General features: G+C 51.2%; 1 protein-coding gene across 5 annotated transcripts in view; it reads left to right on the top strand.

Annotated features, from left to right (window-relative positions):
* The first annotated feature begins 11683 nt into the window (after positions 1–11683).
* CTNNBL1 (catenin beta like 1) overlaps positions 11684–26821 on the top strand; it is a 58707-nt gene continuing 43569 nt past the window's right edge. Inside the window, exons 1-4 of one of the 5 annotated variants that reach the window (XM_075166958.1) lie at positions 11684–11831; positions 19947–20135; positions 22584–22690; positions 24072–24213. In XM_075166958.1, coding sequence (XP_075023059.1) covers positions 11802–11831; positions 19947–20135; positions 22584–22690; positions 24072–24213 — 468 coding nt within the window. In that variant the 5' untranslated portion in view covers positions 11684–11801. Of the gene's footprint in view, positions 11832–19946; positions 20136–20665; positions 20819–20912; positions 21158–22583; positions 22691–24071; positions 24214–26821 lie in introns of those variants that run through there. The other 4 variants (XM_075166953.1, XM_075166954.1, XM_075166957.1 and 1 more) reach the window with 4 other exon arrangements.

Here is a 26821-nt window from a genome sequence, read left to right as displayed (position 1 = left end):
CCCGCAGCATGGCCCCAAGCAGGCAGCTGCACCGTCCCTCATCAGAGGGATGCTCGGAGGGATGCTCGGCTGCTCAGGGTGGAGGACCATGTGGGCAGGGTTATTAATTCCAGCGGATATTCATTAGTGCTGCAAACGTGGTTTGGATGTGCAGCGTCGGGCGGGCTGCTGTCACCGGCTTCTGGCGAGATCTCGACTGCTTTCAACACAATTAAAGTTGCCTCCAAACACCACGGTCCTGCCCAGTATAAGATAACAGTTAATACCCTCAAATAGCAACTCAGCTTCTCCCTATAGCCCATAAATATTAATACAATTCTCATTAGTTCCTTTAAATACATTGCCTAAATTAAGCGTTTCCTCAGCAATAAATCAGTGGTGGTTTGGCACCCTGCTCACGCCCATTAAGCAGATCACGAGCTCTCCCCACCTTCCCCATGGCCAGGCCCTGCCTGCCAGGGGACAGGACCCGTGGCAGCCCGGACCCGTGCTGTGCCGTGCCGTGCCCACGCAAGAGCTGGCGGTGCCTGGCCAGCGATGCTCCTGCCTCGGGAGTTTCAAGCTTTGGGATGGGGAAGGGCGGGTGGGTTTTGGGGCTGGAGGAGCCGCGAGCTGTCCCATGCCAGGAGGGATGCCGGTGTCCGCCGTGGTGATTTCCCGTCATGGACGAGGACTGCCGCAGCTCGCGCCAGGAGCTGCCGTGCGACGTCGATGCTTGGCTCCAGCAGCCCCTTCCTCTCATGCCAGCGGAGCTGGAGGGTCGAGCTCTGTCCCCTCCTGAGGGGGCTGCCTGGTGGGTGGGCAGCCCACAGAGCCACCGGCAGCAGCAGGGTCGTCCCTGTGGCTCCTCCCGCAGCACGGCGCGGCCAAGCTGTTTTCAGGGTAAACCCTGGGGCTCGGCCAATGCCTGGCGGGGTCCAGCACCGTCTCTGATCCTGTGCCCCGAGGAGGGTGGCCGGCACTGCCAGCGGGATCTTGTCAAGAGACGGCAAGTATGTGGTCTGAAAGTGCCTGATAAAACTTTCATCTCCTAACAGACCCCCACGGTCACAGATATAAAAATAACCCAGCCATTAGATTCCAAAGAGGAAAGGGAGCCGAGGCTTCTCCAAACAAGCAGAAAGTGCCCTGCGACCTTAATCAGGAGTAATATTGTTAATACATTTTTCCCCAGGTGCACCCAGATTTGCATTCCCAGCAATTTGCACAATAATGAGGCGAGCTGACCGTGCCTCACCCCGGCAGCAATCGCCTCCAAATGGATGGCACTGTGCCGGCGAGCGGTCTGAAAGCTCGTTTGCTCCAGCTGCAGCAGCGCCCTGTGTCCCAGCACTGCTCTGCCCCGGCCCCCGGCACGGCTGCAGCCCCGAGGCCGCAGGGAGGGAAGGGCCAGGCGCCTGGGGGGCTGTGCGGCAGCGGGAACCTGCCAGGGGTGCTGGGGGTGGCCGGGGCCGGTGTGCCCAGGCGAGTCCACTGCCGCCTCCGTGGAGCCTGGCTGGGTGCTCCTGCCCCGTGCCAGCCTCCTCCAGCCTTCATCCCCAGCTCTGAGTCCTCCTCCTCCTCCTGGGAGGTGGCAGCGGTGGCCGTCGTGCTCAGCCCCCGCCCTGAGCTGAAGGACACGGGATCCCTTCAAAGGTGCTTGTGTGTGCTGTGCATGCGGGGGTGAGTGTGCACGGGGCTGAGCGTGTGCAAGGGGGAGTGTTTGCATGTGGGGGGCACGCATGGGGGTGGGCAAATGCAGGGGCACGCACGAGGGGAGCGAGCGCAGGGTGAGGGCACGGGCTGCAGGGCTGAGCAGGCGGTGGGCATCCGCATCTTCCCTGCGCTCTGGCAGTGGTGGTACTGGAAAAGAGCAAATACCAAACTCATTTGCTTGAGGAGAAATTAATATGGTGTGAAGCCTGTAGTGGGTGGTTTAAGAAGTGAATTTAAAATCTCAACACAAATAGTTTTTTTTATAAGTTCAGAAGAAAGGTTCAATGCTACAGACAAGCACAGCACTTGCCATTTCCAGCATCACTTTTACCAAAAATACTTTGGGCTGGTGCCATGTCCCTGCGCTGCCCACGTGGGTCAGAGCCCCGCTGGCCCGGCAGGGCAAGAGCGGTGCTGGGGGAGCAGGGACATACCCTGCTGACATCTTGCCGTCCCCGTCCTCACGCGGCAGCCCAGCTCTCCGCCAGCACGTGGGAGCGGCCAGCGATGTTCCTCGGGCGTGGAGGGAGGAGGGGAGAGGAGGTGCGTGGGGCCGCACTGCTGGTGGTGCTGCGGGGACCAGCTGCAGCCACCCCGGCCCAGGCAGGATCCAGCCCCAGACTGCGAAGGTCCCCATGGTGTGGGAGGGGGTCACGCAGCCCAAGCCGTGGTGCCCGCCCGGCAGGGCATGTGCCTGCTGCCGGCTTCCCCTCCCGCTGCCCAGCAGGGACCAGGATTGATGGGAAGAGATTTGAAAGGCTCCAAATGTGGAGGTTATATCGCTGAGCCACCCCCATCCATCACGAGACGTTCATTATTAAGTAACACCCTGCACGCCGGGCTGATTTCACACCTTATCTGAACCCAGCAGCTGTGCCCTAAATCCTGAGCGCCGTGACTGTCTGGAGGAATTCGGCTGCCTGTGCTTAAAATTAGTCTTAGCATCTATCATTTCCCCACACCAAATGGCTTTTGTGTCGGCACTTGGCAGCGCTCATCCGTCACCGGGGCTCTGGGCTGCCCAGCTCCGTACCCTCTCCGTCACTGTCACAGGACCCCTCGTTGGCAAAATGTCACGCAAAGGACAAGTGCAACAGCTTGGCCTCTCCCTTCCGCCCAGGCCAGTGGCACTGCTGGCACTGAGGGTGTCCTCCATCCCCTCAGGCACTGCGGGCACCAGCTCCACTCCTGGATGGGCTGTCCCCGTCCCTCCAGCCCCGCCGTATCCGGGCACGAGGCGCGGCCACAGCCTGCAACCCCCCCGGGCATGGCAACCTCTGCCCTGCTCTGGCACAGTGGCTCGCCACCTCCCGCGGTGCCAGCCACAGCTGCGTGGCTGGGCCCCTCCTGGCCACTGCTGCCGGCAGCCGTCCCTGGCGAGGAGCTCCTGCCAGGCAGGTGATGCTGGAGCTGTCGGCATGATGAAAAGCCTCCCGCAGCAATGCAGATAACATACAAGCACAGGTCAGGCGAGGCCCATGTAGCCCATCCATCAGGCGCAGCAGCTACAGGCGCTCCCCGTGCCACCATCTGATGCACGTTATCCGGCACAAATGTGTTTCTTCCCCCAAGGTTAAACGGATGAGTGAGGTTCAGGCACTGACAGCTCTGCCTGCCCCGTGGAAGCGATAAATGAGCTGGAAGAACTGCAGGGAAAAAAAAGATTTGTTTTCTGTCAAATGCTCCTTTTGATGGTGCTGGCATGAGGATGGCAGCAGCACGGAGTCAGGTGTGAGAATGGGGATCCGCTCCTGGCGTGGCCGCGGGGCAGCCGGCGATGGGCACCACCACAGCCGCGTTGGGTGCCGCCGTGCTGCCGGCGGTGACAGACGGGCGAGAGCGAGGGCTTGGTGAGGCGCTGGAGCACCAAGCGGCCGCGGCGGCAGGCGCTCAGTGCAGCCCTGGCGTGCCGCCGAGGCGTGCTGGGGCCCGCGAGGGTTGGGTGGGACGGCAGTGAGCAAGAACATCCCCCACCGCAGGTGGCCCAGCAGCGGTGCCGCGGGCTGGCAGAGCCGGCGCTGCAGCCGGACAGGGGCCGGTGCTGCCCTCTGTGTCTCCAGCTCTGTCCCAGCTTGTGATGCCCAGGCCTGATCCTGCCTGGGACTGCCCGCCCGCTTTGGGCGCTGCCCACAGCCGCAGCTGAGCCGCGGTGCCCCGCGGCGTGTGCCCGGCAGGGTCCGCCTCCCGCGCAGTGTCCCCGCCGGGCTGCCGCTGCCCTCGCTCAATGTCACACTTGGAGCCTGTCAACGTGAAAAAAGGTTTGCAGCCGATAAGCGATCGGGCTGTCAGCTGCGGAGTGCCGCTTGCTTGTGATTTACTGCAACGTCGCTAACGGAGCACAGATTTTTCTTAATCTAAATTGAAAACTACTCAAGTAGAAAAATAATTTCATTGCTTCATCTTGAAGGGGCGGGGGGAGAGGAAGGGGAAGAGCTGGGCCAGGGCAGGCAGGTCGGGGCTGCCCGCGCCCCCCGACCCCCCGCGGCTCTGCGCCCGGCCAGGCAGGGCCGGCCCCACGCCACCAGCCCCCGTCGCCTTGGGCAGCTCCTACGCCAGGGACAAGCGGCAGCTTCTCCGGCTCCGGCAGTAAAACCCTGTTGCCGTGCCCCACGCCCAAGCTTGGTGGGAGCTGCTGGCACGTGCCGGGGGGCAAGGTGGGCAGCAGGAGCTGCGTCCCCACCTGTGGCACACGGGAAAGGCCTGGGGGCATCCCTGTGGGGACACAGGACAGTGTCACCTCCCTGCAGCACCCTGGAGTAGCACAGAGGTGGTGTGGAGCTGCGGTGCTTGGCTGTGCCACAGTGCTTGCCATGCCCCAGCACTTTGGTGTGCCCCGGTGCTTTGCTGTGCCGCGGTGCTCACCGCGCTATGGTGCGACATGGCAGAGCAGGGCAAGGCGCGTGTCTCAGGCATGCAGGTGCCTCCAATCCTAACGAGGAGGCTTTGACGGCGATGGTCTCTGCTGGTGCTTTGGGTCCGGCATGTAACCCAGCTGGCAAAGCTGCGCACCCGCGGCCCTGTGGATGTGCCGACATGGTGGGTCTGCAGAGGCTCCTGGGGTGCCGGGGCAAGCCCCCGAGCCAGCCCCGCGTTCGGGAAGGGACCGCACTGGCTGCCCGGTGGTTGGGCGCATTGTGCGTGGCAGAGTCATGGGGATGCCGGAGCAGCCCCCGTCCTCACCACGCAGGGCAGAGCCGGCGCCTGGGCCGGGGCTGCAGGCAGGGTTTCACTTCTGGCAGCATTGAAGAGTTCATGCTCTGCTTGGAAAGAAAGTCTTCAAACATCGCGTCCTCCCGATCCCCCTGGCTCCTTGTTGGCGGGTATTTAGCAGGTGAGCCATGGGTGGGCAGACACACGTGTGCTCGGCGGTGCCGATACCCAGCCCTGGTCAATCTGGATTTGCAGCACTAAATACCAGGAGCGGCTGGGAGCAGGAATGGGAATCGGCTGCTCCAGTGTGGGGGTCCCGGAGCGTGGCTGTGCCAGCGTGGGGGTCCCGGAGCATGGCTGTGCCGACATGGGAGTCCTGGAGCATGGCTGTGCCGACATGGGAGTCCCGGAGCATGGCTGTGCTGGCTGGGGCTGGGCTCGTCCTGTGCAGAAGCAGAATCTGGCCATTTTCCACTTGCCAGGAGCTGGGACAGGGCTCTGGGGTGGCGGGGTGCCGCCTGGCCCCGGCCCCGCTCGCCACCCACGGGGCTGTGCCGCAGGCCCCTGGTGCCGGTGGACGCTGGCGCAGGCAGGGACGTGCTGCCTCACGGAGAGATCAGTAATTTGGAGCGTGAGCGAATTCTGGGAGCATTTGCTGAGCTGGATAATAACGTGCCCAGTGAGCTGCATCCCAAGCACGCCGCCAAATTAAAGAAATTTTTTTCCCCTTTAATTTAAAAGTCACCATTGGGAAATCTCTGTCGGCCTCAGCAGTGATTTCCCCCCAGGCTGCCTTTCTGGAGGAATCTTTAATTTTGATTGTCACACTTTGTGGAGTTTAACTCGGGGAAGCAGAGCCACAAATAAGGTGCCGCTCTGGCACCAAGGCTCCAGCTGTGCTGGGACAGCGAGCGGCACCAGCATGGGCGGGAAGGAGAGAGAAGCCCGGCCACGGCCACGGCCACGGCCACGGCCACGGCCACCCTGCTGGGGCTCGGCCGCCCTCTCCCCTTGCACTTCTTCCTCCGTTTTCCCCCCTGCCCACCCTCCCCTCCGCTGGCGCTGGCCTGGCGCCCGCCCCGGCCCCTCGCAGCCTGATTTCACAGGTCAGCTCCCTTTAATTAGCCAGGTCCCCCCCACCGCTACCCGCCTGCCAAACAAATTGGCAGGTTCGTGAAAATCTCATTAACCTTAATCCCACAGCTGGCTTCTCCTGCCGGCACCCGCACCTCCTGGCCCCCGCGGTGCTGGCTGGCTCGGCGAGCGCTCTGCCCCGGCACCCCGCACCCTGGGACCCCGGCACCCCAGGACCCAGCACCCTGGGACCCCGGCCAGGAGCTGCGGCAGGCGTCACACCGAGACCGAACCCCTTCGGGCTGGGAAGGCGGCAGCAGCGAGGGAAGGCGAAGCCTGCGTGTTTGCTCTGGCCTGTCACCGGCGTGCCGGGCCCCAGCAGCCCCGTCTCGGCCGGCTGCGGTGCCGTGGGGCTGGGGCAGATGTCGTGGCCAGCCCGGGCTGGGAGGCAGCTCCCGGGGCCCCCCGGCGCCTCCGGTGCCTCCAGCTTGGTGGAACCGGCGCGTGACCCCGGAGAGGGGCCTCTCCTCTCCCTAACGGGGCCGTGGGAGGGAATCGCCTAGCAGCTCCATTAGCAATTAAGAAGATGAGAAAGAAATGCAGGCGCCTCCCTTTCGGCGCAGTGCCGGCGCGGCAGTGCCGGGGTGAGCTCTGGAAAGGTTACAGCCCATTTGCATTTTACCCTTCAGTAATTTCAACACTTACAGGTGCAATTAAGAGGCAAGCCTGGCGTTATGAAGCTATCAGCGCAGAGAGACCTGAATACTAACAAACTCCTGCGCGCGGTCGCATCCCGAGCTGTCCGATCTATTCATGAGAACACCGCAGTAATGCCGGCGGATTTCCACCGCTGCAGTAATGGGCCTTGACTACATTAAATGCACATTTTTTAACTTGTCTGATAGCCCAGCCCTCCCCAAGCCATTCAGGTGATGGGTTCGGTGCTCGCTGCAGACAGGGCACAGACGGCCGCGGAGGGGAGCGGGCGTTGGCGCGGCAGGATGGCGGCCACGGCAGAACCAGGGCCGGGCAGGTGCCGCGCTCGTCGCCCAAACAAAGCGTTTCATCCCATGCTGCCCTCCGGAAGAAGAGCCCCAGGCCCGCTTTGTCTCTTTTACAAGCAAACCACCGATGCAGCCCCACTGGCCGGACCAAGACGCCCGGCACGGCCCCGGCGGGGCATCCCTCCCGCAGGGGGACGGGGGCTCTGCAGACGCCCCGGGGCCGCTCCCCTTCTCCCGCTTCGGTAGGACGCCGGGCTTGGAGAATGGCCGTCTTCGCCTTTAAACGTCATCCCTATTTAATTGGATAGTTTTGAGCCCCGGCTCATGATTTCTGCAGCAATTTGGTCTGAGATTTCTTTCTTTCCCTCCATTATCCACTCTGATTAACTCAGCTGCACCTGTCAGCTTTTATTCGGCGGCACGGGGAGCGCCTGCAAGAACGTGTTAAAATGCATGAGTTTTATCACAGCCGCTCTTTCCTGGCCAGCGATGCTGAACTGGGAGGGAAGGGGCTGCAGGGAAGGGGCTGGAGGGAGCTGCGGGCTGCAGCGTGGGTGCCGTGGGCTGCGGGGACCCCCGAGGCTGGGGTGCAGGTGCTGCGGGGGTGCCGGCGTCCCCCTCTCCGTGCAGGCAGTGCGAGGGAGCCCGGCTGGGAGCTGACCCCGGCTGGCGGCGGTGGGGAGCCCGCGGGGTGCAGGCAGCGGCAGGCAGGGCCCTGCCACCACCCTCCGCTGCCAGGGTGCTTAGTGGCTGCAGCTTTTCTGCTTTCCAAATGCTCATTTTACATTCCAGCTATGACTTGTTCCCTTTTTCTCATTTTAATAAAAACGAAAGCGTCCGGAAACACTGCTGCACCCAAGAAAGACCGAGATCTGACATAATTAAAAAGTGGCTTCAATCAGGCTGTTTTCCTAATGGTTTGTCATATCAGCCCACACCGCCCTGCACCCCCATGCTCCCAACCCCCTGAGGCATCATTTACATTTCTTAATAACCCCTCATTAATATTCATGACATGGGGAGGGTAATAACGGCTGAGTGCACACCACTAATTCAATTTCAGCAAGCCTCAGTGTGTTTAGTTAATCACCGGGGGACCTGGGTTACTCAGTACAATTATTTATTCGGAATTAGATCTCGAGGCATCTGGATTGAAACCTGAACTCGGAATAAAATTAAACCGGGACTCTCCTCCTCGCCTCCTCCTCCCGCCGCTGTTCCCAGCTGTGGTGCCAAGAACCCCCCCGTGGCCCTGCCGCGCCGAGCCAAGGAACCGAGTTTCCATACCGGCACTCGTGCTGCACTGCCGGGACCGTTGCGGTGGCTGGGGCTTTTCCCCATCGCCGGCGGCTGCTGGGTGGCGGCTTCTCTGCGCCCGTCCCCAGGGCCAGAGCCGCAACCGCGGAGGCCGTGGTGCCAGTTGGCAGCACCAGGATGCCAGCAGCCCGCTGCACATGTTTGTGCCGGTGCAGTTAGGGAAAAGGGGTCGGGAAAGGTCCAGTTTGGGCTGTCCCAGAGCCCTGGGGGTGTCCCCGAGGAAGTGGGGGAAGGTGCCGTGGGCCCCATCGCCTCCGGTCGTGCAGTCCTGGGGCTGCAGGGACGTGGTCAGCCCCGAGGGCACCGGCGATGCCCCGGCCCCAGCGGAGGGCGGGTACCCGGGGACGGGGAGCCAGGCTTCCGCTAGGATCCTCGCTCTCCTGACCAAGCTACGTCGCAGGGTTTGCTCCAGCCTGTCCAGAGCCTCCAGCCCCTTCCTGCAGCTTTGCCGCTTGCTCCGCCGCTCCCTGAGAGAGGCTGGTGCTGCCCCCAAGGCAGAGTCCACCGCCAACGCAGAGCCCACCACCAAGGGCGGCCAGCTCGTCCCCATCCTTTCATTTCCTTAAGGGCTTTTTTTATAACTTGATTTTGCTCCTGGTTTTGCTTTTTAATTCAATATTTTGTCCCTGTGGTCCAACTCCCCTTATTGGATAAAACCTGTCTGTTATTGAACCCTGCCCTGCAGCAGTTTGGTGAGAATTGGGTTTCCCGGGCAGCAATACGGCCGTTTCGGAGCGTGATGAGGCCGGCAGAGCACGGGAGGAGCCGGCGGAGCTGGTGGCTGTTTCAGTGACGACTGCACTGTGCTGTGCTCTGCGGTTCCCCAGGCTGCCGTCCTCTTACCCAGCGCCCCGAGGGCTCACAGCGCTGGGCAAAAACATCACAGCAAAGGGAAAGCCTTTGCGGGTTACTTCTAGATGCTGCTTGGCAATAGAGAGGGGCCTTAAAGACGGCCTGGGGACCAGCAGCGCGTGGGCTGGGACCCTTCCCACCGCAGCACGACGGCTCGGAGGATCCGTGGGGCTCCCACCCGCCCTCCACCACCATCGGTCCCCCGGTGCTGCTGCCTGCCGAGCCCTGCCGCAGCCGGCGCTCCAGCTACGTCCCCAGCCACGTCCCAGGGGCTTTGACTGTCCTCCCCGCGCGGCAGAAGGGACGGGAGGTGCTGGCGCCCAGCGTTTCGCATTCATTCCTTTCAGTGCCGGTGTTCTCACAATTAATATGATTTTGCAGGCATGGGGCAGTGGTCTGTGCCACTGCTGGATTTCCAGCCGTCAGTGTGAGAAATGGCACCTGAGCTTTTGTGCCTTTCCCATGAGGTTATAAATTCCTGGCTATCGAGTTTTATTTAAGTCAGTTAATGCAGCAGTCACTCTCAAATTCCTGACTTTGTTTTTCTGAACGTCCCCCCTAGCCTCACAGGCCAGTCCCAGGGAAGCGAATTGGCCATTTTCTGTCCCTTTGTCTAATGAGGAGAAGCTTCAGGCGGGAGGTGCCGGCCCCGCTAGCTGTGTTCAGGTTCCTTTTCTCCAATTTGAAGACTATTCCCTTTGCCCTTCCCCAACTCCCTGCCAGCGCTGGGTGCGTTTCCACGTCTGCATCTGCAGACTGATGCTGCCAGCAAACCCTTGGCATTCCTGGGCCGCGGCCAGCCGCCCCGCACAAATCAAAGGCCCGATAAAGAGGTGTTTGCAGCTCGTGAGCTGGCGGTGCGGTTGTGCCATGCCTCACCCCCCATGCCAGCGCTGCACGCCAGGTCCTGCCACTGTGTCTCCCGGCCCCGCACCGAGGGTCCCGTTTACTCCCGAAGCTGTTGGGGTTTGCGGCCGGGCAGCCCGTCCCCTGCCCTGCACCGGGGCCGCGAGGCTCGCCACATTCTGCGCACCAACCTCCTCGAGACGTGGGTAAAATACAGGTTCAAAATGCTGTTACGGAGTGAAAGGAAAAAACGTGGTTTTAGGGAGATAACGGCCTTCCGCAGGAACAACGGTGAGGGAGGGGAGCGGGGAGGAGAAACCTCGGAGCAGGCAAAGGTCGCCATGCCAGGGGTCTCGGCGGCGCGAGGCAGATCTGTCGGTAGATGCTCAGCTCCCACCTCCCGCTGCACTTCATGTATTTTACAACTGCTCGTTGCGTTTATTGCCATCGCTTCTCCGGCTGCCCAGGAGCTGTATCGTGTTCACAAGTACATGAATGTTCTGTTTTCACAGCTGTGAATTATCTGAACACTCGATAAAGGAAAGCCAGATGATCCAATAATTATCTTCTATTTATCTCATCTTTAACATGCAGATTTGTTAATTTTGTCATGACTGATATCTCCTGTATTTTATTGAAACAACAGGGGATGCTAGGGACTTCTTTGAAAACATTATATATATTTTTAATTTCATGAGTGTTCTCATACCAGACTCCTACTGAGATAACTGCATAATAGCTAGGATCATTATGTTATGAAAAATTATTTTAGCTCAAAGCTGTTTTTTAAAGCATAGTTGAGATAAATTCAATAGGATTTTGGCCAAGTTGACTGTCTTCTAATTATTCATATTTGTTAAATTGAAAAATGCCTCTATCTGTCTGTGGTTCTGCATCTTGTTGAATTACAGAACGATTTGTCACGACCTCAGCAAACAGAGGGATCGTCACGTCCCCTCCTGCTGCATTCAGTGCTCAGTTATTGGCCTCTTTTCAAGGTGACAGCGGTTAATGACGCTGTATATAAATAGAAGTGTGTTGTCAATAAACGCTGGCGACAGCCTTCCGCGTTCCCGAGCCTGCTCGGCCCCGGGAAGGATTTGCAGGTGGTTATGGAAACGTGTCAAAAGAAACCACCGACTTTCAGTGCAACGGCGGGGGTTGGCTCCTGGGGCTCTGCTGGGGCACCGCGCTCCCCCGGCCCCGCCGCAGACGGCGCCCACGTTCCCCGCCGGCCCGCGGCCCGGGCGCTCCCCCAGGGCAGGGCCGCGGGGCAGCGGCTCGGGCAGGAGGGGTGTCCGCGGGGCCCCGGCCACCCGAGGGCACTTGCCCTCTCCCCGCTCCGTGGCGGGCAGCGTCCTTTGTCCTCCCGTGCCCCCGGTATCGCAGTCGCGTTGCGCTCCGGGCCAGCGGCCCCTGACCGGGTGCAGCGGGCCGAGCCCGCGCGGGCCGGGCCGGAGATCTCGGGGCCGGCCCAGGGCCGCGCTGGCCGGGCCAGGGGGGGCAGAGCAGGGCCCAGCCCCGGGACCCCCGGGCCGCTGCCCCAGCCGCGGGGCCGTGGGGGCCCCGGGGTCGGCACGGCCCGTGGGACGCGGCGGCAGCCCACTCCCACCCGCGCCGCGCCGGGGCTGCCTGGCCCTCTGCCCCTTGCCCCTTGCCCTCTGCCGGCCGCAAGCATCCCGGGGCTGCTTTGCGGCAATGTGGCGCCGCCCCGCCTCTCGCTTTCCGGCAGCGGCCCTCCCGCCTCGCTTTCCGGCAGAGTGGCGCCCTCCCGGCTCGCCTGCGCTCCCTGCCTTACGGCACGGTGTCGCGCGACCCCGGTCGTTGGCGACAGTTTCCCGGTGGCGAGGCCCGGTGGGTGCCATGGACGTGGGGGAGCTGCTCAGCTACCAGGTGAGCGGCCCCGCGGCGGCTGCCGGCGCGCTGGGGGGCGCCGAACGGGGCCGGCGGTGGCGGGGCCTGGCGGGGCCCCGCTGCTCCCGTGGGGCCGGAGCCGGCGGCGGCCCTGCCCGGCCTCCCCCGGGCCAGCCCCGGCCCTTCCGGCCGCCCCGCCGAGGAGTGACGAGCGCGGAGGCCGCGGTGCCCCGGCCGGGAGCGCGGGGGTGCCCGCCCCGTGGCCCCGCCGGCGCGGTGGCTCCGGCCCGGCCCCGCGGCTCCGGCCCGGCCCCGCTCCAGCCCCGGGTGCGGCCGCGGGCCTGCGGCAGGCCGCTGCGCAGAGCTTGCCCAGCCGCGCTCGGTGCGCTCTCGCGGGACCCGGGTGCGGTGTCGCGAACTTTTGGGGGCCTCTCCCCCCCCGAGAAGCGGTGCCTCGGTGGGAGCCGGTTACCGGGGGCTCTTGGGGAACACGGCTCTGCTGATGCCGTTCCTTCCGCAGACAGGCGCAGTTTGATGTCGTTGCTGGCGTGCCCGTGTTCCCGTAAAGTACAGCCTGTGCCCGTTTCATGGCTTGCCTTCTCGTTCTTTTTTTTCCTACCTGTTTTATGACAAAACCCATTTAATTTGATTCTTACCAAAGTATTTTGAAAAAGTTTTCCTTCTTATAAAAGTTTCCTTTTATCTCGCGAGCGTTTCTCTTCTCTTGGCACGCGACTGTTGCTTGTTTGCTGTTTGGAGATCAGTTTATAAGCAGATGTGGTAAGTCACGTATTTATTGTCACAAGAGTGGATTTAGCGTGTTCCCCGTGGATCGGGGAACGAGAGCACTGATTTGCAGTAGTGGTTTGATACTTTGCTGCGATTTGTGCACGCGATGGCGTTGGCTTGTACTTTAATTCTTAGACAAACTGCAGCAGTGGCCTTTCCCTGCTGAATTAGTGGGTGAGAAAATCACTCTAAGACATTACCTGCCTTGTAAGTAACTGAGTAGGAGAGTTAGTGACTTCTTAATTATGGCATTTTAATTCAGAACACAGGATTCTTTATGGAACTCCTTCCTATGTGCCATCCTGGTACGCGTTGATCTGTTGGGGCACCGCATGTGTTCAGAGGCAAAAAGAGCATCCTGCTGTTCAGGACATGTTTGTACTTTCAGAATGTGTCATTTTGAGATGCACAGGGAAAGAGGGAAAGTCACCTTTGGTTGAGACATTTCTCATCACCTTTTCCCAGTGGTATCAAAATACTCCGGAGTGTGGCTGTAAGAATAGTTCGTCTTTGAGAACGGACGGCACTAGCCTCCTCCTGGATCCAGCTCCAGGACATTTTCCCCTGTGGATTGCTCTGTCTGCCTCTGACATCCTTCCTCCTCCATCTGCTTGTGTGGTGCTGACAGCGTAGTCCTGCCGTTCTGAGATCTGCTCTACTTTTGTATTTCTCTACCTACCATTTTTTCTAGAGATTTTTCAATATCAAATTAGAATGGTCATTTTCTCATGTTCCTCTAATTCTTTGGTCTTCTCTGTCTCAGCTATGGTTAATAATGCTGTCCTTTACTTGTTCCATGGCCCGCAATTTACACCTAAGGTGCAGAAAGGTAAACCTGTGTTGAACTTCTGTTTGTTGTAAGTTTTTAACCAGGCTCTAGTGTGGGTTTTTGTTTGTTGTTTTTTCTCTCGCTCTGAAAATGCAAAGTCCGCAGGATTCCCTTCTGCTCTGGAGGAAGGTGCGCATCTGCTTTGCTTTGATCACTTTGATTTCTGCACAGCTTTCCGTTGGATGAGCTTTCTATACTGTGATGAGGCTAGAGGTAAAGAAATGCTGCTTAGCTTCTGGGTATTACCATTTTAATTTCTTTCCTTGCTGCTGAAATTATTCTTAGCTGCAGGACAAAACATTCAGCAGCTTTCAACCAGCTACTGAAATTGCTCCTGAAGGTGTTGTCCTGGCTCTGCTCTTCTGGTCTCTCACCTGAATACAGATGTTCCTGCATCAGCAGATGAGATAACGCTTCAGAGTAGGTGTTGGATTTCAGTGTCAGTGAATTCAGACCTGCAGAATTAGGTAAAATGGTGAATACAGGTGAAAGGGGTGGAGGAGCAGAAGGCAGATAAATAGCTCTGATTCTGAGAAAATGAGATTCCCTTCTGTGAGGGCGCTTCTGGCTGAAATATAGAAGCAAAAGTTGGAAACAACAGGTTTCGCCGCCTCCCATCCTGCGCGGGTCAGGCGTCTGCCACAGCCCGTGAGACAGGCGAAGCAGATGCCCTCCTGTATCGTTTTTAGAAATGTACGTTCTTGTCCACTGAACGTGTAAAATTCAGAATGATCAGACTTCTGCTGTGCCCGTGCCTCAGAGAGGATGCTGACGTGGCAGGTAAATGAAGTGAGCATTGCTCCAGGCTGCCTGCTGTGCCCAGCTGATGGGCTGCTGCTACTGGGAGGAGGGTGGCTCGTATGACGGCTCCTGACCTGCTCCCGTTTTCTGTCTGGTGTTGCGAGGTGAACTGGAGAGCAGGTCTGGGCGCTTTCCTGCACGGGGCGGGCTCAAGGTCTTGGTGCAGAGGTAGCACTGGCTGTCAGACGGCTGGGCTGGACGACGGGTGGCGTGCACCTCCGCTGCCTGATTTTAATCTCTTGCTGCAGATGAGTTGGTCTTCCTCAGCTTCCCTCAGCACAACCCAAAATAATTGCTTTTCTCTTACATTGTTTTGAATTTGTCTCCTCTAAATGCCTAATCTGTGCCCTTGCTTAATCAAGAAGATGTTCTCCCTCAGTGCCAAACTTGGCATGGAAGATTTCAGGCACTGTGCCACCAATTCAGCACTAAGTGTCTGTCAGAGCGGGAAAAGGAACCTCTTGCAACAAAAAATACAATTAAACAGCACCTGGCAGTTTATACAAAGCTCAGGAATCCATAAACTTTATGTGTTGCTGCAAAACAGTTGCAGATGGTCTAAACCAATGATTAAATATTGCTGCTGTTCTGCCCAGAAAGACTGTGCCCAGATCCTCTGTGTCTGGTCTCCGATTACGGAGGGTAATTAAGGGGACAAAGCCAACTCCGGTTCTTTTCAGAGATCTCTTTCAATTGTCTTGGGAGGGAATAAGGGAGATTATTTTAATTCTCATTAAATGCAGGTTTCACAACTGTGAGTGATGATTACAAACTGCTAATTTTTTTAATGGAATATTAGTAAAATCAAATAACAAAAGAAGCAGTAAATAATGGGATAGGGTCTGGCTTCACCGAGCTAGGTGATCTCCTTGTTGTTTGAATGGGTTGAGTGCAGTTTGTAGTGGGATGGATCTCTGCATGTCAGTGGAGGTGCATAATAATTTCTGCTGCTGGTATAGATAATTTACTGTAAATTTGCGGTGTAATGGATGCATCTGAAGGCAGAGGCAGCTCAGCCGAGTGGGTGGTTGACTACTTACGGCCTTATTGCCCTGGTAGCTCTTGTCCTGCCTGCGGGTTAAAACGCGGAGCCGTCGCTGGCTCAGCCGCTGGCCCGCAGCACGCGGCTCGGCTCCGGGGGGCACAGGCCCCACGCTGCAGGACTTGTGTCGGTACACTAACGGGGTTGCAAGTGAATCTTTAGTTTACTTTCTGATGTGTTATCTTTAGCCACCAAACCAGAGGGTGTGTAAAAGTCTGTCGAGGCAGGTCCCTGCCCTGCGCGGCTCCCCGCAGGGCTCCCGGTGGCCGTGCTCCTTGGGACGGTTCGGAGCCTCGTGAGCGAATCTGGAGAGGGCATCTCTGAAAGTGAAGATCTGTATCCATGTAGATGCAGCATGCATCTGTCATTTCACTTGCCTCAGTTTGTGTGATTTTGGATTTCCTGAGATTTCTGGATTTTCCTGGGAGCAGTTCTTCCAGTTTTTAACGCTCAGATCCTGCACCATCTAGAAGTATCATGCTTCAGGAAGGAAACACAACAAAAAGTGAGACCGATAAAAGCCTGGTTTATCACAAATGTTGGAAAGAACATTAAGAATTAGTGATGATACCTCTGGAGATTTGGGGCTTGCTTTCAGGAGTCCTAAATTGACAGCTAATGGGTAGCAGTTCTTCTGAGCAGGCTGCAGCCAGCTGAGATGTGGTCACAAAAGAAGCTGCATCACTTACGAAGATTTATTTCAGATTTCATTAACAAATAATTTCTGAGCTTCACAGTAACAAGGTTACTTACAAAGCAGATGTCTTAGTAATATGAAACTGCATTACTGAGACTTCTCTAAACCTTCCTGATGTTTGGAGAAGGCTGGAAGCAATCAGGGCCCAAACAGTATGTTTTCAGATTCTATGGGATACTTAATCTTGATATTAATGTGCAATCACCGCTTCGAGGGAGACCAGGCAGGGCCCCGGGCAGGTCATTGTTCTTTGATTTAGGACGTAACGTCTCTCGCCTTCGCGGCAGACAAGGCGGGTGCTGCAGTTTCTGCTGCCCAGAGCAAAGGGCAGGCTCTGCGTTACGTGTCCCTGCACAGAGGAGGATCGTGTCCGGTCTGTGTTCTCCAGGAGGTCTGCCACCCGAAGCCTCGGACCCAGGCTCTAACAGCCTAGGATGTGTCAGGTAGCATCCAAAGCAAATACACCTGAACGCTAGAAGAGAAAGAGAAAGAGAATTCTTCCCTTACCAATCACCAGCTTTTGTTTACTTTATTGTATTTTACAAATGTCAGCTTTTTTTAAATCCTTTTGTATTCGTTGTTTTTTGTGTGGCGATATCAGTGTTAGATTTAAATGAAAACGTCTTCTGAATAAATTACCATGAATGCACTGCATTCAACAGGAACAAAATTAAGCTTAACTAACAAAACAATTTAAAAATGCTTTTCTTGTGCATTTTCTAATGAATTCCATCTTCTTGCCAGATGCACCTTAGCACAACTGAGTAAAAAACCCCACATTTTATTTATCAAATGATTAACTTTCCCTTTTCTACCAGAAAGCAAAACTTGTGTAGATGTGTGTGAAGCTATGAAATTATTTAAATAAATGTGTTTAGACACAATGTATGTGTTTGTTTAGCAAAATGCACCAGTCTCAGTGCTACAATGTACGTGCTTAATTCTTGTTGGTTGGTAACAGTCCTTTAGAAAATACAAATGCAAACCAAAGATGAAAATCAATGAACAGAAGCTAATGCTTGCCTTAAATCAGTTGTTCATGACTGTGCATCTCTTGTGAAATGAGCAGAAACCCAGGTGTTTCACTTATGCCTTGATTTCTTAGTTTTAATAGCGCTGGTCTGAAAACTGCAATATTCTTAGGAAGGTTTTGCATAACATCAATAACAAGAGGAAAAACCTTAATGCCTGCTTAATAGCATTTGCCCAGGAATTCAATTACTGTCTGTTGCCAATATGTTGGCAGCATTAATAATTGCACGCTGGGCACTTCCATAATTTATCATAATGATTTCTGTTATGTATTATAGAAGATTCCTCCCCCCCAACAATGCATAAATACAAAAAAGGATAAAATAATTGAGATTGAAACAGGGTGTAAATTCTGATGCTAAGGATTGTGTACTCAGAGGAAATGGGGTTGGTTTCATGATGGAGTTTTAATTTAGATTTTGTTCTGGTGATATAGTCCCTTCCCATGGTACATTACTTTGCTTCTGACAAACCACCAGCTCCCTCGGTCCCTCATTACAGCTGCAATCTCACTGAGGTTTTTGTTCCTTTTTTAATGTTTAGAAATGAGAATGAGGAATGAGATTCTGACTCCTTAAATTAGGAACATCCAAGGCAGATCTTGTAGGGCTTTTTGCTGTAAATTTCAGGACTTCTCATGTCACTAATTTCTATAGCTGTGTTTGTAACATTCATCTGTCAAAGGTGGTTTAGAATGAATTGGGTATTATCGAGGAGTGAGTGGAAGGACATAGGAAGGACAGAGACCTGTGTGCCATTACGGGTACTGAGTAAGGAATATGTATTTACTGAAGTTTTTTTCTTAAGTGATTTCATTTAGGAGAGCACCTTTTTTCTTTTTCTTTTCTTTATTGGGTTGCTGATTGCTTGGGGGGGGTTTGAATTGCTGATTGTTGACAGTAACACATTTGTTTCCAAATGGATCTATGTGAAATTATATTTAATGTACCTAGAAGATAAGTAATAGGAATCTACTTTAAAAAAGAAAAAAAAAACAAGACGCCCCCCCCCCCCCAAAAAAAAAAAAACAACTCACAAAACCCACCACAAAACCCTCCAAGCAAATAAATTTTTCATTTCAAAGAATCTCCGGGTATGCTTCTGCTTCACGACTATTGAATTATGGGCTGAGTAACTGCTTTAAAAGTGCATGGGAGCATTTTAGAAGAGTTTTAAGTCAGGAATGTACCATCCATAATGGAAACAGCAGAGAAGATGTAGGCAGAAAGGAGGTAGATAACCGAGTTTGAATAGGTCTAGCTGGAAGCAAGCATCTAGAGCTTTGATTTGCGCTAATATGTTGTCTGGGAAACTCGATTCTGCATCTTCCTCAAAGTGGTGACAACACGGTAACCCTGAAGAGGCAACGTGATCGTGGTCAGTCTGCTGTCCAGTTTGCCTCTCATTATAATTAACACTTCAAGTGCTTTTCGGGGGGGAGTGTGTGTGTGTCTTTTTTTGGTTTGGTTTGTTTTTTACATCTCTCCTGAAAGCAGTTTTCTTGAGAGCAGAGTTTGCATTTGATAGTTTTTCCTTTATGTTGAAATAAATACGTACATGCTCTCTGGGTTGTGCAGAGAAGCAGTTGTAGCTGGTCTGCAGCATGCACATCGTAATTGAATCACAGCAGGATTGCCTTATGAGCCTGAAAGATTTATTGCCCTCAAGGGACCAAAAGTTCCCAACCTGCTGGGGAGCTGGAAATTCCCACCTTGACACCCACGCTTGTGCTGGACCTGGCAGGAGAACGACACTGTCACCTATTCTCTCTGCATCTTTCTTTCTTTGAATCAAAATTGAGGAGAATCCAAATCTCAGTTAAAAGGCAGGTCTTATGTTCATGAAAGCATGATGTCACTTTTATGATTTTAGACAAAGGGTCCCACAAAACAAAAGAGTGGGGTCTTCCTGCCAGATAATGTTTTATGAAATAGGCTGGACAAATGCTGGACCTAATGGGGTTGCAAAATCATGAGCAGCTGATAGAAAGCAAAAATATTTTTCTTATTGTTTTCATTGTTCTAGCACACAGGCTCCTTTTAAATAGTGAAGAATTGAGCTTTGTTTTCCTGTAGTTATAAAGCATGGAGTACTCCTGTTCCGGATTCGTTCTCCTTCAAAAACATATGAGTCCAAATTTAATACACTTGTAGTTTTTGAAGGGAGAGAGTTTTTCCTTCTATTGCAAATGCTTTCATCCCTTTTTGCCTAAATTAAAACATGCGATTAGGTGAATGGACTTTTTCTTGTCCCTGGCAAATTACCTTTAATTTTGACAATTAAATAGAAATAGGAATAAAATAATAAGTTGTTCCAAGCAAACCGTAAAGGTACGGGCACTGCTTAATCTGGTGCCAAGCCCCTGCAGAATTGCAGCAAGCAACAATAATCCTGTCCTGCATACTCTAAATTAGGCTTTGATTCTGCATTCAAGTGTCAGCAAACTAGACAGAAGAATGGGGAAGTCAATATGAATTAAGATGCACACAAGAATTCCATATAATCTCATATACTAGGTGGGTAAAAATGATCTTTCACTGCTCTCTGCTTGAGCATATTGGTCTTCTGTCTGTAAAAGGCGAGGTTGTCTCAGCTGACTTAGCTGATTCCAGATCCTTAAGACGGTCAGCTGTACAGCCACTGAGCAGTTCACTTTGGCCACTTCTTGTCTTTGAAATACTAGTCTTCGCTGCCTATGAAGATATTTTTTCCACGAACCGTGTTCATAGATCAAACAAGGTAGGGTGTTGACACAGCTCTTGGCAGAGCCATTCATCTACTCATGTGATGTTCCACTTCACTAAATTAATTTCCTTTCCAGTTTTCAGAGTTGTTAAGCGTTGTGTAAGCAAATGTTTAAAACAACTTGTAAGAATTTCCTCAGTATGTGTTGTAATATTGGTGTTCTGATTTGCAAGGGTCACAAAAGACTTGTATTCATTCACCTTATTTCTCTGACTTTAGCCTAACAGAGGGACAAAAAGACCCCGTGACGAAGAGGAAGAAGAAATCAAAGCACGTCGGAAACAAGCTAGTGCACGAGAGCACAGTCGCCACAGGGAAGAGGAGTCTGTTGCGCTGGAAGAAACTGATGATGAGAAGAAGAAACTTCTTCAGATAATTGAGAGGGATGGAGAAGAGGAAGAGGAGGAAGTAAATCACTGGTGTCGTGCGGGAAAGGGGAGGCAGTGGGAAATAAGCGAACACTAAATCACTTCTCTGTGATTTCCATTTCTTACCATGTAGATGATGAGACTAACTGGTGATTTTCACATGCCTCATACAGCTTAAGGTTATGGTTTCACTTTCCTGCCCTGCAGGGTATTCATTAATTTCAAACGGGCTTCTTAAAGATATCCTCTGAAGGTTTAGAGCCCGGGGGCAAAAGGGAGAGGGAAGGAAAAGCGTCCAAGCCTAATCTCTGTTTTAGGCTGAGAATACCTAAATCACCTTCTAAAGTGCATTTTTAGAAAATAGTTTCTGTATTCTAACCAGTTTCCTAACTCTCTTATTCTCATCAGTACCCCCAGCCGTGCAGCTTCTCCCACTCTCCCCCTCTTCGTAGCTGTGCAGCAGCAGCAGCAAATAAGCAAACATCCTTCTACACCAGAAAGGCCTGGGGTCAGAGGAGGGGGGTAGCAGCTGTCAAGGGTAAATGATTTCAAGCTTTGGAGACAGAAATCCAATGCAGCATTGGCCTTTCTGCCAAGGGCCGGGGAAAAGATCACTTTATAAATGTGACACATGGATTGGTATAAATCTAGAAGATACTTGCTTCCTGCTGCCTGTGTCCTGTTTGATAAAAAAACAAGTGATACTCACAACTGCAGAATCATGTAGGTTTGTAAAGTATCATTGTCCTTTTTATACAGCATTGCTAGCATTCGTCTCTGAAAAGCTCCCTTGTTTTTTTGATGTTGAGCTATTGCCATTACAGCTGTTGCTGATAGCGGAGAAAGATAATGCAGGATTTCTGTAGCATTTGAGCTCCAATGAGGATGAATGGATGTAGCCAAAAGTCCTCTTGGCTGGCTGGAGGCTTGTGGATTCTTGCAGTGTACAAGTCCCTCGTCTTTGTCAAGTGGAGTTCTCCCATCCAGGCATTTTAAGGGCTGGAAGTCCAAGGCTTCTTTAGAACCAAAATCTCTTGTTTATTATCTTGGAATGCAGTTAATGTAAGTGCCATTAAAATGCGCTTTGTACCAGTAAATTTGATGGAAGGAAGCTAATCTGTAGGACACTGTAGTACTGAATGCAAATTAAATACAAGATATAAAGCCGATCCTAATGGAGATATTGTAGTGATGTATGTTAGAGAAAGCAAAGAATCAAACAAAATAGAGAGAAGCAGTGTCAGCATGTGTGACGGTAACTTTGTGGATTGAAATCCCATTGCAGGAAGAATATGGTTTGGGCACTGTAGTGTTCATTACCTGAATGGGATGGTGACGTGAGTGGGATGGTGCTAAGACAGGTTGAGCTTGAGAATGTAGGAAATCCAATAATAATGGAAGAATTGGACTGGTGTTATTATTGTAATGGAGTTTGCTGAAGAAATAGAAATTTTCTATCTTGTACAAGATTGCTGCTTAAAGCCGCTAACCAAAGAATCTTCAACACCAGAAGCAACTCTTGATTTAATCCTGAACAGGAGATGGAACACAAAACTTGGCTTAAGATGTGAGGGGGTCTGGTTTGTTTTTTGTTTTGAGAACTTCTCTTTAATAGTGATTGTAACATAGTCAAATAGAGGAGAGGGAAGAGGTTATGCAAGAAAATCTCTATCATCAATGTTTTATTAAAAGAAGTGCATTAAAATTGTGAAACAAGGAAAATAACACAGTTGTGTTTGTAGGTGTCAGGGAGGTAGCTAAGGTTATATTACTGCTGTACAGTAAATGTATAATGCCAACTGAGAAACACCTTAGAAGAATTTAAAAAATAAGAAGAAAGTACTAGAGTGAAATATTGATTTTTTTTTTCCCCTTTCTTTAGAAAAAGACTTTAAAGTAGAAGTGAAAGCTTATCCAAGTGAGGAAAATAAAAAAGAACATAACTCGGGACAGTTAAATGTAGACCTACAAAAAGAAATAGCACAATGGACTTCTGAAAAGAAACTATCCATGGGCATAAACTACTAATGCAGATTTACTTTATTATGTCAGAAGCAAAATGCCTCAGTACGCGCTGACGGTGCCACATAATAACAGGTGTAAAAGAACAGCTCGGGGAAGATGAGCCATTGCAAAACTGGGGTTTTTCATTGATACTCTGTTTCAGAAAGTATAGGGAAGCTCTTCTGGTCCTTTTCCAAAGCACCTTCCATTGGTAAACCCCTGGTTTATAAAAATCCGACTTACAAGGTTTTGCTCTGGGGAGCTTGCCCAGGTCAGAGCTGGAGTAAATCAAAAATGAATAGCAATGGTGTATGAGTTTTTTGGCAGCTTTCTGCAGTGAGACTTCCAGGGGTTGCCGTCTGTTCCTGAAGGGTCTGGGCCCGACTGCAGTCTCACCACATCGCGGTACTCGCTTTTTGCGTTTTGCCGGGTAATTGTTCCAACCGTCCAAAGCTCTGTTTTCTGCCCTTTCTGATTTGGTTAGGAGGAACCTTTGGATGAAAGTTCAGTGAAGAAGATGATTCTCACCTTTGAGAAGAGATCTTACAAAAACCAGGAGCTGCGGATCAAGTTTCCTGACAATCCAGAGAAGTAAGATTGTGCTCGGCCCCTCTCTATTACCCTTTTTTCCTTTGATTTTAGGTTTCAGCCCTAAATCAATTTCCTGAATGTACAGACGTTTTCAGTTACATAAGGCTTATGTTACAGCAGTTATTGCCATGTAGTTTTTCTAAATTGTATTTGAAACTAACTTTGTTAATTAAAAATGGCATTATCGAGACTCTGGTGGTGGCCGGTATATGACCGGCAGCATGAAGAGAATAATTAGCAACAAAGGGAAAAGTTCTAGTTTATTAAATTCCTGCTGTTGTTAATATTATAGATTGTGAAACTTCAGTACTAAAACTTGAGTTTATGTTGTTTTTATTTTGGGAGTGCACCAATTCAATAAGGTTTCATTAGTTAGTATCTAAGTGGCTAGGTTCTCAAAAGTGAGCACTAACGAGCTCTCCCAACATCAGTCCTCTCGGCAGTGGGCATCGGAGGGTCATCAGCCACGCTGCAGTTCTCAGTTTTCGGGGGCTCCTCCTCTGCACTGTTTCCGAGCAGTGGTCTCTTCCTCACTGATAGGCAGGTGGTAGGTGTTTGGGGGGTGGGCTGAAAGATTGAGATCCTGCATTGGTGAGCTTTGCTTTCCAAATGATTAAAGATTTCATGCCATCATTTTTTGTGATAGTATTATGCTTGCATATGCAGTCACCGGTCTGTGTGGGAAGAAAATAATTTCATATTATGGAGCTTTCAGATGCTGTGGTGAGCAAAACGGCCGGATGGGGTCTAAAAGCCAGACTTTGTGTGTGTTTCTTTCCACACCTGTGGTTCTAGTGAGCCTCTTCCTCCTTTCATGGAATTTTGTTATTCACATTAAATGAATTTCTTCCTACATTCGACTGCCGTTATTTTTTGTGCAGTTTGCTGTTCTTTCCTTTACCGAAATTCTTTTTATGGACTTCACTTCAGACTAATACAACCCACATACTAATATGTGGTAGCTAGGGAAGGTGCATTGCTCTGGAGAATTTATTTTATGTGCAGGGTTTTTTTCATGTGTAACTACAACCTCTTGATTTTTTTTTTTTAAACTTTTTTTTGAAGTTCTAGAACTGATTTACAGAATTGGAACAAATCTGCTTATTTACTCTATGTAAATTATATAGTGGGAAGGCTTATCAAACTACGTGATTAAACTTCAAGGGGCAGGCACAGGACAAGATGAGGCACAGACTGCCTCTAGGAGTTCTGCACTCAGTGACGTTGACGTGACCACAGAGGATCAGAAGTGCCGGGGCCACGTGCAGCTGGGGTGACAAGTCTTACCTGGTATCTCCTGGAAGGTGGTGGTCTCCGTTTTGAAAAGGGCTGTGCATTGAACACAACTGATGTGTTCTTTCTGCCTTTTTATTAACCTCAGGTTCATGGAGTCCGAACTGGATTTAAATGACATCATTCAGGAAATGCATGTGATCGCAACGATGCCAGATCTGTATCACCTGCTGGTGGAGCTGAACGCTGTGCAGTCTCTCCTCGGGCTGCTGGGACACGACAACACAGATATCCTTCAATTGTTAAAGCAGCTGTCATGTGAGAGGTTTTCTACAGACTTTTCTGTAGTCTCTATAACCTGCTTTCACAGGCTCATGTATATGTTTTTCTCTTCTTTCCCACCGCGCTGAATTAATGTCTTTTTTTTGTTTTGTTTTCAAGTGAAAGCCTTCTTTGTTCAAGTAATATTGATTCTGAATTTTTCAGTGCTGTTATTCTCCTTTCTTGTTTTATGACCCTTTCATCTAGGTTTGAGTGACTGCATTAGAGTGTGAGCAGGTGAACAATACAGGAAAAGCTAAGGTATGGGCTTAGCGTATAGGCTTGAACTGTGTGCAAACTTTGTCTGGAATAGCCCCCAGTAAAAATGAAACTGATTTACCCCTTTTTGTTGAGAGTTGAGCTGTCACGCTTTCAGCTATTTGCCATGGACTAGCACACCACAGTGCTACGCCTTAGTTTGTAAATGTGATATTCTTCATGTGTCCATACCGTTAATTTGGTGTGCTCAGAGCTTGAGGTTGTGGGTAGCCCCTCTGGTTACGTAAATATCCAGAGACATTTCCATGCTCAGTTAGTTCTTGTGTCGCTGAACCTGATCCCTATGTGCACCTGTCTCTTGTCCCTCTGAAGATCTGAGGACATCTCAGAGAGAGTTTTCTGTCTATACTGTCAAAGATTTTGGTAGTTCTGTACAGAAACAGTGTCATTTTTTGAATATCCTGGTGCCTTGATGCTTAGCCGTCAGCTGATAGATAGAACTATGCCTGGCTTACCATTGTGCAGTCTTGAAAAGTAAAGCTCAGCCTGCATTGCTTGTAAAATATCCTACAGTAGATTAAGCTGAAAAATTGTGACATGATTTGAGAGATAGTGTGTGTGTGTCCTGACAAACATTAGTGAATGCAGAGAGCACTGAAGCCCAGTGGAAAGGGCACTGGACTTAGACTTGGGACTACAGCAGGCTTTTCTTTTTTCCTTTTTATTGATTCATGACCTTAGGGAAGTAATTTATTCTTTACTTCTTTTCTTTATGTGTAAAGAAGTAGATAATACTTACCAGCTTTTCTGTTTTGAAATATGCAATGTTAAAAGGACAGTTACTGCTAAATGTTGTTGTCCAATGCACAGATCTTGGTTTTCTTTTTTAGCACTTTTCCTTATAGTCCTATTTATTAAGAATTCATAATTCATTCTTTCTAAGTGGATGCAGTGATCAGAAGATAAAAACAAAATGTAAATATTTTATTGCATACCAGTTTGTATTACCCAAACACATAAGCAGTGCTTTCTGTTTTGACTTGTATCTAGCTGAACCTTGATGTGGTGAATGCATGTCCCTGCAAAACAGCAAACACCACAGCTTTCCTTATCTGTAATCTGTGATGGAAATTACTCTCAAGTAAATGTTTGTTAACAATTTACTGTTGTACAGTGGGAAACACCTACCATGCATAACCAGTTTCATGGCTACCATAATTCCATTACTTATTTTTTTCACCAGACACTGCAGGCTTTTTGTGCACTATGTGCATGGCGTTAAAAGCTTATACTGAATTTCTCATTCACAGGGAAAATATAAACTATGGGGATTTTGACAGGGATGCTGGAGTGCACAGGAATACAGCTTGCTTTGTCCTTTCAGCCATGAAAAGCTGTGTCCTAGGGTCACTGCTGCTGTCAAAGACTTGTCAGTATTTCCACTGTGAACTCTTTTTAATTGGTTTGCAACTTGCCTGTCAGTTAGTTTACGGGTAGAAATTTGGCCTGTGAATTGCAATTTTGGGAAAAATATATTTCTTGTTATAAAACTGCTGAAGTGTTTTCAGATCCGTTGAAAACAGGGCACAGGCTGTAGTAATGCTTCTTCACTGTGCTGCTGCTGCTTATGTACAGGATAGAAACACTATTGAAGTGCAGCATCTAGACATAAAACTAAATTGATACAGCTCAAGTTTTCTAATGACTTTTTGTTAAAACAAATGGAAAAAGACTTTAAAAATGAGTTCTTTAAGGAGAGAACTAAACAAATGGCTCTTCAGATGTGATTTAAATGTAGTGTCTTGAGGGACTAACGCAAGGAGACAAAAGCAATGTCCAGGGGGAGCAGATAATCTGCTGAATGATTCATGCAGTTTTACACAAAACATGTGAATGAAAGATGATCACCGACAAGATTTTATTAGTGAAAGATAGGAAAGCTTCAAGTGAGGTTTTGCTTTTCTATCTCCTAAATTTTATGGGACAACTGATACTCTCACTGGAAGCCTCAACAGAAGCTCCCTAGACAGGAATGCCCTGCAAGATGAGCTCCTCTGACTACTAGAGTTCTTGCTGTGCACTCTCAGAAAAATCTGGCTCGGTTGTCTGTATAGCACCCAGTAGGTAGCAGTAGTCTTCAGTTAGTTCCTCTCTTAGCCTTCTCTTCTATGGGTTGATCAAATCCCATTCTCTCAGTCTTTCCTCATACATTCATGTGCTAGTGTATGAGTCCAGTATGTCAAGGTCTCTCTTTTATTGGGAGAGCCCACAACTGAACAAAATATTCTACATGTTGTCTCATGAATGCCAAGCAGCAGGTAAGAATTCCTTCTCTTGAGCTGCTGGTTTTGCTCTTGC

Source organism: Calonectris borealis, chromosome 17 (assembly GCF_964195595.1).
Source record: "Calonectris borealis chromosome 17, bCalBor7.hap1.2, whole genome shotgun sequence".
NCBI lineage: Eukaryota > Metazoa > Chordata > Aves > Procellariiformes > Procellariidae > Calonectris > Calonectris borealis.
Note: the sequence above shows the minus strand (reverse complement) of the source record. Positions and strands in the feature narration are given on the sequence as shown.